General features: G+C 42.2%; 1 protein-coding gene across 5 annotated transcripts in view; it reads right to left on the bottom strand.

Annotated features, from left to right (window-relative positions):
* LOC141069653 (rho GTPase-activating protein 39-like) overlaps positions 1-13,723 on the bottom strand; it is a 116,278-nt gene that overhangs the window by 16,570 nt on the left and 85,985 nt on the right. For all 5 annotated transcript variants that reach the window (XM_073559407.1, XM_073559405.1, XM_073559406.1 and 2 more), the window contains exons 5-6: positions 12,053-12,145; positions 2,032-2,105 (exon numbers count right to left, since the gene is read on the bottom strand). In XM_073559407.1, the coding sequence (XP_073415508.1) occupies positions 2,032-2,105; positions 12,053-12,145 (167 nt within the window). The remainder of the gene's footprint in view (positions 1-2,031; positions 2,106-12,052; positions 12,146-13,723) is intronic.

Here is a 13,723-nt window from a genome sequence, read left to right as displayed (position 1 = left end):
GTAATTATTAACACACGCCTTTATCCTCTAGTACTAAATAGTGATGAGCAAACGTGCTTAGATAAGGTGTTATCCGAGCATGCTCAAGTGCTAACCGAGTGTCTTCGGCATGCTTGAATACTATGTTCTGTGGCTGCATGTGTCGCGGCTTCTATGTTCCACTCCCGTGGATGCATGTGTTGCAGCTGCTATGTTCAACTTCCCGCGGATGCATGTGTCGCGGCTGCTGTGTTCCACTCCCCACGGATGTATGTGTCGCGGATGCCATGTTCCTCTCCCCGTGGATGCATGCGTCACGGCTGCTTTGTTCCAATTCCCTGCAGAAGCATGAGTTGCGGCTGCTATGTTCCACTCCACGTGGATGCATGTGTCGTGGCTGCTATGTTCCACTCTCCGGGGATGCATGAGTCGCGGCTGCTATGTTCCACTCCCCGTGGATGCATGTGTCGTGGCTGCTATGTTCCACTCTCCGGGGATGCATGTGTCGTGGCTGCTATGTTCCACTCTCTGGGGATGCATGTGTCGTGGCTGCTATGTTCCACTCTCTGGGGATGCATGTGTCGTGGCTGCGATGTTCCACTCCCCGTGGATGCATGTGTCGTGGCTGCTATGTTCCACTCTCCGGGGATGCATTTGTCGTGGCTGCTATGTTCCACTCTCTGGGGATGCATGTGTCGTGGCTGCTATGTTCCACTCTCTGGGAATGCATGTGTCGTGGCTGCTATGTTCCACTCCCCGTGGATGCATGTGTCGTGGCTGCTATGTTCCACTCTCCGGGGATGCATTTGTCGTGGCTGCTATGTTCCACTCTCTGGGGATGCATGTGTCGTGGCTGCTATGTTCCACTCCCCATGGATGCATGTGTCGTGGCTGCTATGTTCCACTCCCCATGGATGCATGTGTTTTGGCTGCTATGTTTCACTCCCCATGGATGCATGTGTCGTGGCTGCTATGTTCCACTCTCCGGGGATGCATGTGTCATGGTTGCTATGTTCCACTCTCCTTGGATGCATGTGTCGTGGCTGCTATGTTCCACTCCCCGTGGATGCATGTGTCGCGGCTGCTATGTTCCACTCTCCGGGGATGCATGTGTCGTGGCTGCTATGTTCCACTCTCTGGGGATGCATGTGTCGCGGCTGCTATGTTCCGCTCCCTGTGGATGCATGTGTCGTGGCTGCTATGTTCCACTCTCAGAGGATGCATGTGTCGTGGCTGCTATGTTCCACTCTCCGGGGATGCATGTGTCGCGGCTTCTATGTTCCACTCCCTGCGGATGCATGTGTCGTAGTTGCTATGTTCTACTCTCCGAGAATGCATGTGTCGCAGCTGCTGTGTTCCACTCCCCGCAGATGCATGTATCGCGGCTGCTATGTTCCACTCCCCGTGGATCCATGTGTCACGGCTGCTATGTTCCATTCCCCGCGGATGCATGTTCTGCGGCTGTTCCAACAGTCACAACAAATGCGGGGAATTGCCTTGTCTTAAAATTCAGTCTCTAATCTTCACTTTGGCTGAATTTTACAAGATCACCCTGAAAATATCTCATCATCTGTAAAACAAACCATTCAAACCAGAAAAAAAACAACAAAAAAACAACATTTTCAAACTCTCCTAAATGTTCATTCTCCTTGCCGGGGAGGGGGGGGGGATGCTCTGGCATCCTGAGCGGCACAATTTCCATGTAAACTGTTCCACGTCAGAAGACCTTGTGCAGGGTCCAAATAATAGAATTGGACCCATGAACAATCCTCTGCTGGCATTGTGTGGTTGCTACATAATAGTAGCATGTAAATAGTGATCAGAGTATCCTCTCTAGCGGGTGAGAAGGGCTCCAATGCGCCAGTGGGGAAGTAGTCATTTCCTGGTAGAATAGCTAGAAAGGCACACAAATGTGGAGCCACGCTTACTTTCCGATGTGTTTCCTCTGCTCAGGACAGACAACACAATAGGTAATAAGTATTAAGAAGTGTTTTTATAGAAGCCCTAAAACAATTTTTAAGCTATCAAACCACAAACTTCAAGGTTTCTTACCTTCTTTCCGCCAGTAACTGCGACTTTTTGCAGTTTACGGTAACAATATTTGGAGTAGGTGCTGATGGGAAGACCTGGAATGTAAAGAGCAATAAGGATTGAAGGAACAGTTGTCATCACAGATACGTGTCCAACAAACAATTAGGCTAGTTTCACATTTGCGTTTAAGGCAGCAGTCTAAGCCCCGCCCCCTGTCGTGCCTCCACCAGTAGCTCCGCCTACGGGCGCATGACGCTGCATGCGTCCTGCGTCCCCTATCTTTAGCACTGGGGACGCAGGCCGTGCGCAGGTATGAGTTTGGCGGCGCATGCGTCCTTTTGACGCTGCGCCCAGCGCACCAAATTGCAACCTGTTGCGTTTGGCGCTGGTCGGCGCAGCGTCAAAAGGACGCATGCGCCGCCAAACTAATACCTGCGCACGGCCTGCGTCCCCAGTGCTAAAGATAGGGGACGCAGGACGCATGCAGCGTCATGCGCCCGTAGGCGGAGCTACTGACGGAGGCACGGCAGGGGGCGGGGCTTAGCGGCGGCCGTGTGCAGGCCGCCGCTGCTGCCTTAAACACAAATGTGAAACTAGCCTTAAAATGAACAATTTCTCAACATTTTGAAGCAAGTACTCCATCGTCAATAATCAGAGCAGCGAGAAATCTGCACATCCTTTTTTCTGTAATGTATCCACCTTGGGTAACCTCCGTCTAACTGCAGTGTAAAGAAATGTTCATACAAGGCTGATTCTCATCAAACCGTACAAATCTAAACAGAAATCCTGTAAAAATTAGGAATATTGTACTGATGTCATTAAACAATGTGAAATCTGCAGCCAAATAATGCATTTGATTACACACAAATATGGTGTAGATTGGCTGCCAATTTCTTCATAGATGTCCTCGCTCTGTCTAATGACTTCTGGTCTAAAATGCGAGACTTCACTTTATTAAATAGGTTTTCTAACCAACACAACCCATTTAAAAGGGAATTTGTCACCAGGTTTTTGCCACCAAATCTGAGAGCAGCATGATGTAGAGAAAGAGACCCTGATTCCAACGATGTGTTACTTACTGGGCTGTTTAGTGTAGTTTTCATAAAATCACTGTTTTAGCAGCAGGAGATTAGAGGACTAGTAAACCTGCTGTCATGTAGTCCTCCACATTAATGAGCTCGGCATAATCCTGCCCACTCCACTGATTGTCAGATTCTTTCTACACAGTACAAAGCTGCCAATCAAGAGATGTGGGCTGGGTTACAATGGACTCAACATTCAGAGAACTGGTAGATCTGCAGCAGAGAAAACAGATTTTATCAAAATGACAGCAAGCAGCTCAGTAAGTGACACATCGCTGGAATCAGGGTCTCAGCCCCTACAATATACTGCTCTCAGATGAGATAGCAAAAACTGAGTGAGATTCCCTTTAAAGGTAAATCCATAACAAGTGCACACATATCAATGTAGAGAAAGGAATATTACAGAGGAGACCAACGCAGCACCATACCAACAACCATAACAACAGTAAAAGGAAGCATGACAAACGGCTTTGTCACAGACCGGTAATTTCTTCTGATGTGCTGAATAGGTGTGTCAGCTACTGAAATAGATCCCAAAGAAACTGAATGCTGAGATGAGTACGGTACGTGGACACAATGAATTGCTGCATTCCAGTGGCGTGAGCTCACTACTGGGAAGCCTTGTAATAATGGGAGAACTGGGACACGGCTCTGTTACCAACCACCTCAATGCGATGGTCTGTTGAAGATAGAAACTGCAAGGAATATTCGTCTTTAATGGATAATGTTTGTGGTAACCATAAATACTGCTTCAAAGGCGGCCATGACAACTCTAGTAACACGGAACCACTTCAGGAAAGCCACACATTTTTCAAGGGTATATCATACTCTGGTAGTATTTGTAATCTGTCTTAATGAGGGAAAACAAAAGGTATAGCAAAGAGCGGAACAGGGAAGGAGGACGCATTGTATATTGTTTAACAATAGGTTAACGGAATAAATAAAAAAAAACAAAACAATTATCAGCGTCAGTTACTGCCTTCTATAATACACAGTTACAGCAGTTGGAGAAGATTAAATAAAGGGTGGGGGACATTTTTCAAAGACAAATGGAGCAAAAGAAAGACACGTGTTTCTTTATATATACAGGTGCATCTAAAAAATTAGAAGAGCATCAAAATTAATTATTCCACTTCTTCAATACAAAAAGTGAAACTCATATTATATAGAGTCATTACAGAGTGATTTATTTCACGTGTTTATTTCTGTTAATGTAGATGATTATGGCTTACAGCCAATGAAAACCCAAAGTCATTATCTCAGGAAATTAGAATACTTTATAACACCAGCTTGAAAAATGATTGTAAAATTATCGGACTATCAAATCTTTGGTCCCATAACAGAACTCCTATAAGGATGAAGATTCATGTCTGATGAAGAGGTGAACGGCGGATTTGTGGCAAGCAGCTCAGTCTAAAGTATTTTTTAATGAGAGAATAAAATAGCTTTATGACAGACGGACAAAGTGTCAAAGAAGGAAGATTATGTCCAAAAATTATGCACAAATGTATTAAAACACATTCTACAGCCAGAGTGTGATAATTTTTCACTCGCCTTCATTATATATACACCGTATATACCGGTATTTAATATACGGTATATATTGTTAATGGTAACTCAAGAGTCATTTTCAGCAAAGCTGAAAAGGTAGAACCACATTTTCTGGACTTATTCCTCCAGGGCTTGCATGTGTAATACAAGAACTTTGGCGAAAGTTCCTGGTAGCTTAACAACTGGGGAAGTGTGTGTTGCAAAGTAGACTTCGTAAGACACACATTATAGCTGTTTGTTTTTTTTTTAAAGAAAATTGCAGAAGTCCTGCAGATGGACAGCTAATCCGTGGTTCCGTTTTTTTTTTTTTTACTTGTTTACTCCTAGGTTTAGTTTAGCTTCCCTCCATGAAAGGTGGTTATTAACTCATTTACATATAGGACATGATATACAGTTGTGGCCAAAAGTATTGACACCCCTGCAATTCTGTCAGATAATACTCAGTTTCTTCCTGAAAATGATTGCAAACAAATTCTTTTTTATTATTATCTTCATTTAATTTGTCTTAAATGAAAAAACACAAAAAGAATTGTCCTAAAGCCAAATTGGATATAATTCCACACCAAACATAAAAAAGAGGATGGACAAAAGTATTGGCACTGTTCGAAAAATCATGTGATGCTTCTCTAATTTGTGTAATTAACGGCACCTGTAACTTACCTGTGGCACCTAACAGGTGTTGGCAATAACTAAATCACACTTGCAGCCAGTTGACATGGATTAAAGTTGACTCAACCTCTGTCCTGTGCCCTTGTGTGTACCACATTGAGCATGGAGAAAAGAAAGAAGACCAAAGAACTGTCTGAGGACTTGAGAAACCAAATTGTGAGGAAGCGTGAGCAATCTCAAGGCTACAAGTCCATCTCCAAAGACCTGAATGTTCCTGTGTCTACCGGGCGCAGTGGCATCAAGAAGTTTAAAGCCCATGGCACTGTGGCTAACCTCCCTAGATGTGGACGGAAAAGAAAAATTGACAAGAGATTTCAACGCAAGATTGTGCGGATGTTGGATAAAGAACCTCGACTAGCATCCAAACAAGTTCAAGCTGCCCTGTAGTCCGAGGGTACAACAGTGTCAACCCGTACTATGCGTCGGCTTCTGAATTTAAAGGGACTGTATGGTAGGAGACCCAAGAAGACCCCACTTCTTACCCCAAGACATAAAAAAGCCAGGCTGGAGTTTGCCAAAACTTACCTGAAAAAGCCTAAAACGTTTTGGAAGAATGTTCTCTGGTCAGATGAGACAAAAGTAGAGCTTTTTGGGCAAAGGCATCAACATAGAGTTTACAGGAGAAAAAAAAAAAAGAGGCATTCAAAGAAAAGAACACGGTCCCTACAGTCAAATATGGCGGAGGTTCCCTGATGTTTTGGGGTTGCTTTGCTGCCTCTGGCACTGGACTGCTTGACTGTGTGCATGGCATTATGAAGTCTGAAGACTACCAACAAATTTTGCAGCATAATGTAGGGCCCAGTGTGAGAAAGCTGGGTCTCCCTCAGAGGTCATGGGTCTTCCAGCAGGACAATGACCCAAAACACTTCAAAAACCACTAGAAAATGGTTTGAGAGAAAGCACTGGAGACTTCTAAGGTGGCCAGCAATGAGTCCAGACCTGAATCCCATAGAACACCTGTGGAGAGATCTAAAAATGGCAGTTTGGAGAAGGCACCCTTCAAATATCAGGGACCTGGAGCAGTTTGCCAAAGAAGAATGGTCTAAAATTCCAGCAGAGCATTGCAAGAAACTCATTGATGGTTACCGGAAGCGGTTGGTCACAGTTATTTTGGCTAAAGGTTGTGCAACCAAGTATTAGGCTGAGGGTGCCAATACTTTTGCCTGGCCCATTTTTGGAGTTTTGTGTGAAATGATCAATGTTTTGCTTTTTGCTTCATTCTCTTTTGTATTTTTTCTTTTAAGACAAATTAAATGAAGATAATAATACCAAAGAATTTGTGTTTGCAATCATTTTCAGGAAGAATCTGAGTATTATCTGACAGAATAGCAGGGGTGTCAATACTTTTGGCTACAACTGTAAGTCAGTGGTGTAGGCCGCTGTATAATGAAGGTTAGCACAATTGCAGAATGAAGTTGCAGAAATGTAGGACAGTCATTGTCTCTCACTTCTTAGTTGCACGTAATTTAATCATAGAGCTGAACAAGCACAAAAAAAATTCCAAAGGAATTGTACCATTACACACCCATCATTTACCTCCAGCATCGATGCATAACTCATACGACAACAATAAATGAGGGCAGCAGAAATGAGCCGGCCAGTTCTACAAGTCCACAGCTAGTCTAATCCTAAACTCGGGAATCCTTAGATCAAGACTGCTGACATATTACAAGCTCCAACACATACCTTATTTAGGTCACCTACACACTAATTAAACATGATGTGTACTTGCTCTTTGCTTACATAACCTTGGGAATAAGGGTGCTTTCACACTGGGTTTTGGTACTCGTTAGGTCCCGTCAGGGCTTAAATCCGAACCCCCCAATGAAATGGGATTCAGGCGCATGCCCTGGCAGGGTCATAGGCTATAATTGTGCCAACAGAGCGAAGGTGTGATGTGTCATGCATCATTTTCTTCAGGAGACTACTGAACACGAACACCCAGATGCAGTCTACTGCATAAATCTGTAGAAAATAGATGAAATTGTCAAAATACTCACTTGTCTAATAAATGTGCACACAGTGTATAACCCCATCCACACTTCTGATTGGCAGCTTTATGTGTGTACCGTGCATAGGCAGAAAGCTGTCAACCAGTGGTGGGGGGCGTTGTTATACTGAGCTCATATATATGGAGGACTATATGGCAAGAGGTTTACTAGTCCTCTCATGATAATCTACTTTTGATAAAACAATGATTTTATCAAAACAGCAGCAAGCAGTTCAGCAAGTGACACATCCCGTAGTAAAAACCTGGTCATAGATTCACAGAATCATAGAATTGTAGAGTTGGAAGGGACCTCCTGGATCATCTGGTCCAACCCCCTGCTCAAAGCAGGATTCGCTAAATCATCCCAGACAGATGTCTGTCCAGCCTCTGTTTGAAGACTTCCATTGAAGGAGAACTCACCTCCTCTCGGGGCAGCCTGTTCCACTCATTGATCACTCTAACTGTGATCCCTTTTATATGTTTTGGATATATATGTAGCTTTGATTTTTAACTTTACTTTTGCTGAAAATGAAAAAATAAAATAAAAAACTTCTGTATTTGGATGGGGGTGAGCTCGATTTCTAAGGAAGGTATTATTCACAATGGGCGAGGAAATGTAAAACAATACGACTAGTGTCACCTTACAAATAAACAGCACTACACCTTCCTGTCCATTTGCCGTGTTTATGTGTCATTGTTTGTCTCCCAGCTGTTATTATATACCACACCAAACGGCTACACAAAGCTATATACTGTTACAGCATACTGCTGTATACTCTGCTCACTTTATTCTTTTCAATTGCTTCATGCCCATAGAATAAGAAAGCATTCTGTGTATAAATAAAAAAGAGCCCTGACAGACGCATCATGCCAATATGGAAAAAAGTGATCAATATAATGCATCATAAAGGAACCATCATAGAGCCATAGTGTCAGTGTGCACAGTACCAAAGGCAAAAAGGATTATTCAGGGTTTGTAATAAGAGATACCGTTGTGTCAATATACAAGTGCTTTCAAAAATTTTAAGGAGGTCTGGAAAAAATGCTGCCAAGTAAAAATGCTTTCAAAAATAGAAATGGTAATAGTGTATTTCTTTAACAATTAACAAAATGTAAAGCGAATAAACTAACAAGAAATCTAAGTCAAATCAATATTTGACGTGACCACACTGACTTCAAAACAGCATCCATTCTTCTCAGTACATTTGCACCCAGTTTTAGAAAGTGCTCAACAGGGAGGTTGTTCTAAACATCTTGGAGAAGTAACCACAGATTTTTGGTGGAAGTAGGCTTTCACAAATTCTTCTGGCTCTTTATGTAATTCCAGACAGACTCGATGATGTTGAGATCTTGGCTCTGTTGGGGTCATCACATCTAGGTCTTCTTGTTCTTCTTGAAGACACTTCTTAATGATATTGGCTGCAGGTATGGGGTCGTTGTCCCGCTGCAGAATAAATTTGTATCCCTGATGGATAAGTATCCGCCTGAATTTCTCAGAGTTGAGGACACCAAAAAGGGACAATGATAAGGAACGTAGAATCAGAAGTAGGGCAAGGAAACGTAGCGCAGCTGATTGATTTCTTCCCTTTGAAACCGGAATAAATCCAGCAGTGTCATTAGTTCAGAAGTGGTAGCAGCCAGTGGAACCTAGCTACACCCATATACTGTTTGGAGGAGTCTGGCAAGAAATGGTCTTCATGAAAAAATTGCGGCTAAAAACCATATTTTCCTTATCGAAACAAGGCCAAGTTACTTAATTACTCACAGAAATGTAGAAACTGGGGCACAGAAAAATGGCAGTGGGTGATCTAGACTAATAAGTCAAATTTTGAAATATTTGGCTCTAACAGAAGACAGTTTGTCTCCAAAGGGCTAGAGTGCGATACAATAATGAGTGTCTACAGGCAAAAGAGAAGCATGGTGGAGGCAGCACAAGTTTGGGGCAGCATCAGGTAAATTAAAACGGGGAATTTGGTCAAGATTAATTGTGACAAGCAGATACTTATCCATCATGCAACGCCATCAGAAAGGCAACTGATTGACTTCAAATTTATTCTAAAGTACACCCCATACATACAGCCAATGTCACTGAGAACTATCTTCAGCATAAATAAGAACAAGGAGTCCTGGAAGTGATGATATGGCCCCACAGCCCTGAACTCAACATCATCGAGTATGTCTGTGGTTATTTCTCCAAGATGTTGAGAACAATCTGACGAGTTCCTTCAGAAACTGTGTGCAAATCTACATAGAAGAACTGAAGCGGTTTTGAAAGGTGTGATTACAACAAATTTCGATTTTATTTCGATTTCTCTTTAGTCCATTCCCTTTGCTTTTAGTTAATTGATAAAAATAATTAACACTTCAATTTTTGAAAGCATTCTTACTCTAGGGCATTTTATTCACACCTGCCTAAAACATTTGCAGAGTACTCTATGTCTGTCCATAATGTGTAATTTGCAAACTGCCTCTGCAGTTAATTTTCCAAGATCTGCAAGATTCCCCATCCCAAGACTTCTACATAAACAGGCACCAAAACTACAAATGCTAAGAGCGGTGCAAAATACATTTTTTAAAAGGAGCCCTGGAGCTTCAAGTTATAACTCTAACCAAACCTTTATTTTACATCAATAATAATTTCACTATAGTAATAGATTCCCTTTAGAGCATCACAATTTTGTCAGTCATTCAGCTAGGCCAATGGAGTCTGAAACATTAGCATAAACCATTTGATTTTTTTTTTTTACCAGATGTTTTGAGGAGTGCCCTTCTTCAATATCATGATACAAGGTTATGGACATGAAGCCCACATTCCCCCTTGAAGAACAAGTGTATTGTTATATTGTTTAATGGGAACTGTGATATGGGTTAATGGGCGGCACGGTGGCTCAGTCGTTAGCACTGCAGCCTTGCAGCACTGGAGTCCTGGGTTCGAATCCCACCAAGGACAACATCTGCAAGGAGTTTGTATGTTCTCCCCGTGTTTGCGTGGGTTTCCTCCCACATTCCAAAGACATACTGATAGGGAATTTAGATTGTGAGCCCCATCGGAGACAATGATGATAATGTGTGCAAACTGTAAAGCGCTGCGGAATTTGTTAGCGCTATATAAAAATAAAGATTATTATTTATTATTAATAGTGTTATTATTGTATTCTGACCGACTGTAGGGAGAGTTAGAGTTAATGATTGGGACAAGCCCAGAGGCTAAGGTGAAGGGACACAGACAGTGTTCTGTCAGGATGTCAGCTAGGGAACAGTACACATCAGTACACATCGCCCCCAGATGAAGAAGAGGCGAAACGCGCGTCGGGGTGGACCGCGGTGATAGTGTGGACATTACATACAGGTATTACATCTTGCTTTGGGTAGCGGTTGTTATGGTTTATCCTGAATTACCAGTGAATGTGATCCGCTTTTGTTTGGTTCAGGTACTAAATGTAGGAGTAATTTGTCAGTTGGGGCACTTATTCCAATCTGATCCATAGCGGTTTCGCTTATAGTCATGCAGGCATTGTTTACCATAGCGCAGCAAAATTATTTTGTCTTATTTTAATACTGTAGTGATTCATTTTGTCCATGTATCCAGCGGCTTTTTTGATAATTTGAGGCATCTATATGTGATTATATTGTATATGAATTCTAATACGAATTAAATTGTTTATACTGTGTATTCTACATTCTCTGTGCCAGTTGTTCATTCCTTTAGTGGCATTTAGTGTTCATTGATCTCTGCGGAATGTACCCATGGTTGGTTTTGGGGTTTAAGGACTAATATGTATATATAACTAAGGTATAGACAGTAGCAGTGCTGCATAACGTGGGTGTTCTGAAGCTAGAGGAGACCAATACGGTGGTTAGCATGAACTAAAGTAAAGAAAAAATTAAAAGCAATGGAAAGACAGAGTGGTTAATGTGAGACAAGTCCCAGGAGAGAATGACTAGTAGTACAGCTCCGAGTTTACAACTCAGAGAGGTTACGGGCCAAGATGGGACAGAGTGCTAAAGACGTAGAGAGTGCCCCGGCCATATTGGCAACATAGTTCATTTGGGTGGAAGAAGACGCGGAACCACGTGTTGAGCATAGGACTCTTGCTAACAGGACTGTAGTACTGATCTGGGTGGTGGTGAAGTAGAGAGGAACAGTGAAGAAAGAGAACTAGCGAGTAAGGTGGAAGGAATGGAAACTCTATGGGAAAAATGCTCCATATTGGAAAGGAAACAAGTTGTGTATGTGCCACCTACGGTATACAATCCCCATCAAGTTATCGTTCAGTAAAAAGATTATTTCTGACTGGCGGTCTCCCTCATTGAACTGCTTAACATCTGTCCCTAGCCAGCCGAAGTAATTGGCATCATGCCGCCTGCAAGGGTGTAGCGCCCCCATAGCACAAGTCCACACACCTAGCAGGTCCCTGGGGCACAAAAGACAAGTACGTCACCCACAGCTACAGCCCCGCGCCACATTACAACGATATGAGGATCAGCAGTGCGAGGGAGAGTCCGCTTCATTCATAATTGGATTATTGGGCAGCACAATCAGTAGCAGACGTCATGAGTCCATCCAGGAACATTAGTTAAAAATCAAACTTTAAGTGTATTTTGTGTAGATCAAATGCATGCAGTTCCAAGTTAGTGCAAATATCAGAAAACGACACAGACAATACAACGGACAGAAGTCCTCTTCTGGAGCAGAAAACATACTAGTCATGCACAGATTGTGGTGCATCCCCAGGACATTCGCATTTACCTTCCTCCTCATCCACATTTTGCTTCCTCTTTTTCCGGGATTTGGAGTTTTTCTTAGACTTCAGTTCCTGAGCTTCCTGAATCCGTTGGTGAACTGCAAGCAGAAATCATCAGTTTAGCTGCTGAACCAAGATCGCTGAAACAGGAGACCTAAACTTGACGATTAATCAAGTGACAGCTACAAGATTAGGGCTACACAGGATGACAATGCCTCCTGTATCCGCCAGTCCTTAGCTTGCCGGCTGCCCAAACTACAGATGTTACCGGTGACCGACCCTGACAAATGGATGTGCTGCATGGAGCAGATTTATCCCATAGTCAAATCAATAGTGCGTCCTCCGGTAATTCTTAGCTATCCCCAAAGAGTTCCTGACTCTTACTCCATGTCTGCTGGCCAAACCTATTATTTAGGTCCTAGTATTCTAAAATAAATAACCAGTAGAATTCATGGGACCATGCAGCCATGATTAGACGGAAGATTTGTTTTTTAATACACTTTAACTTCCTATGGACACTAAACTATTTTGGCTTTCAGGATGTTTTTTTTCTTTTCTGTCTGTGCTCTTCAAGATAGATGTTTTTTCTTCTATTTTTCCATTAACATGAATGTATGAGGACTTTATTTTAGTTTTCGTTCTTTATTTACTATTTTTACAGCATTTATTGTGAAGAATAGGAGACAGGTGAACTTATTTTGCAGGTAACTACAATTACCGTGAAATCAAATTATTAGAGTTCTTTCTCGTTATACTATGTTCTGTGTTTTTATGCATTGTTGCACAATAAGTTTATTTTTTAAAGACGGTGCTGTCGGGGCTTTTTTTCTGGGATGCGTTTTCATTGGTATCATATCGTGTTAAATAGGACTTTTTATTTCTTTTTAAGAGGGGGAATAAGCAGAATACAGAAAATCTGGCATTATTTTTCTTTTAATCAGTTCACTGAGCGAGTGAATAATAATAGCACGATCATTTCAGAATTTGGATCATTACAGATAATAGAATCTTTCTTTGAATTAAGTATTTTTCATTTGGGGAAAATAAAGGGATTTGTGTTTTCTTTTTAAAACTACAGTGGGGCAAAAAAGTATTTAGTCAGTCAGCAATAGTGCAAGTTCCACCACTTAAAAAGATGAGAGGCGTCTGTAATTTACATCATAGGTAGACCTCAACTATGGGAGACAAACTGAGAAAAAAAAATCCAGAAAATCACATTGTCTGTTTTTTTTTCATTTTATTTGCATATTATGGTGGAAAATAAGTATTTGGTCAGAAACAAGCAATCAAGATTTCTGGCTCTCACAGACCTGTAACTTCTTCTTTAAGAGTCTCCTCTTTCCTCCACTCATTACCTGTAGTAATGGCACCTGTTTAAACTTGTTATCAGTATAAAAAGACACCTGTGCACACCCTCAAACAGTCTGACTCCAAACTCCACTATGGTGAAGACCAAAGAGCTGTCAAAGGACACCAGAAACAAAATTGTAGCCCTGCACCAGGCCGGGAAGACTGAATCTGCAATAGCCAACCAGCTTGGAGTGAAGAAATCAACTGTGGGAGCAATAATTAGAAAATGGAAGACATAAAAGACCACTGATAATCTCCCTCGATCTGGTGCTCCACGCAAAATCCCACCCCGTGGGGTCAGAATGATCACAAGAACGGTGAGCAAA

This window comes from Dendrobates tinctorius, unplaced genomic scaffold (assembly GCF_039654945.1).
Source record: "Dendrobates tinctorius isolate UK_male_01 unplaced genomic scaffold, ASM3965494v1 ptg000270l, whole genome shotgun sequence".
NCBI lineage: Eukaryota > Metazoa > Chordata > Amphibia > Anura > Dendrobatidae > Dendrobates > Dendrobates tinctorius.
The sequence above is the reverse complement of the archived record's forward strand: the minus strand, read 5'-3'. Positions and strand labels throughout refer to the sequence as shown.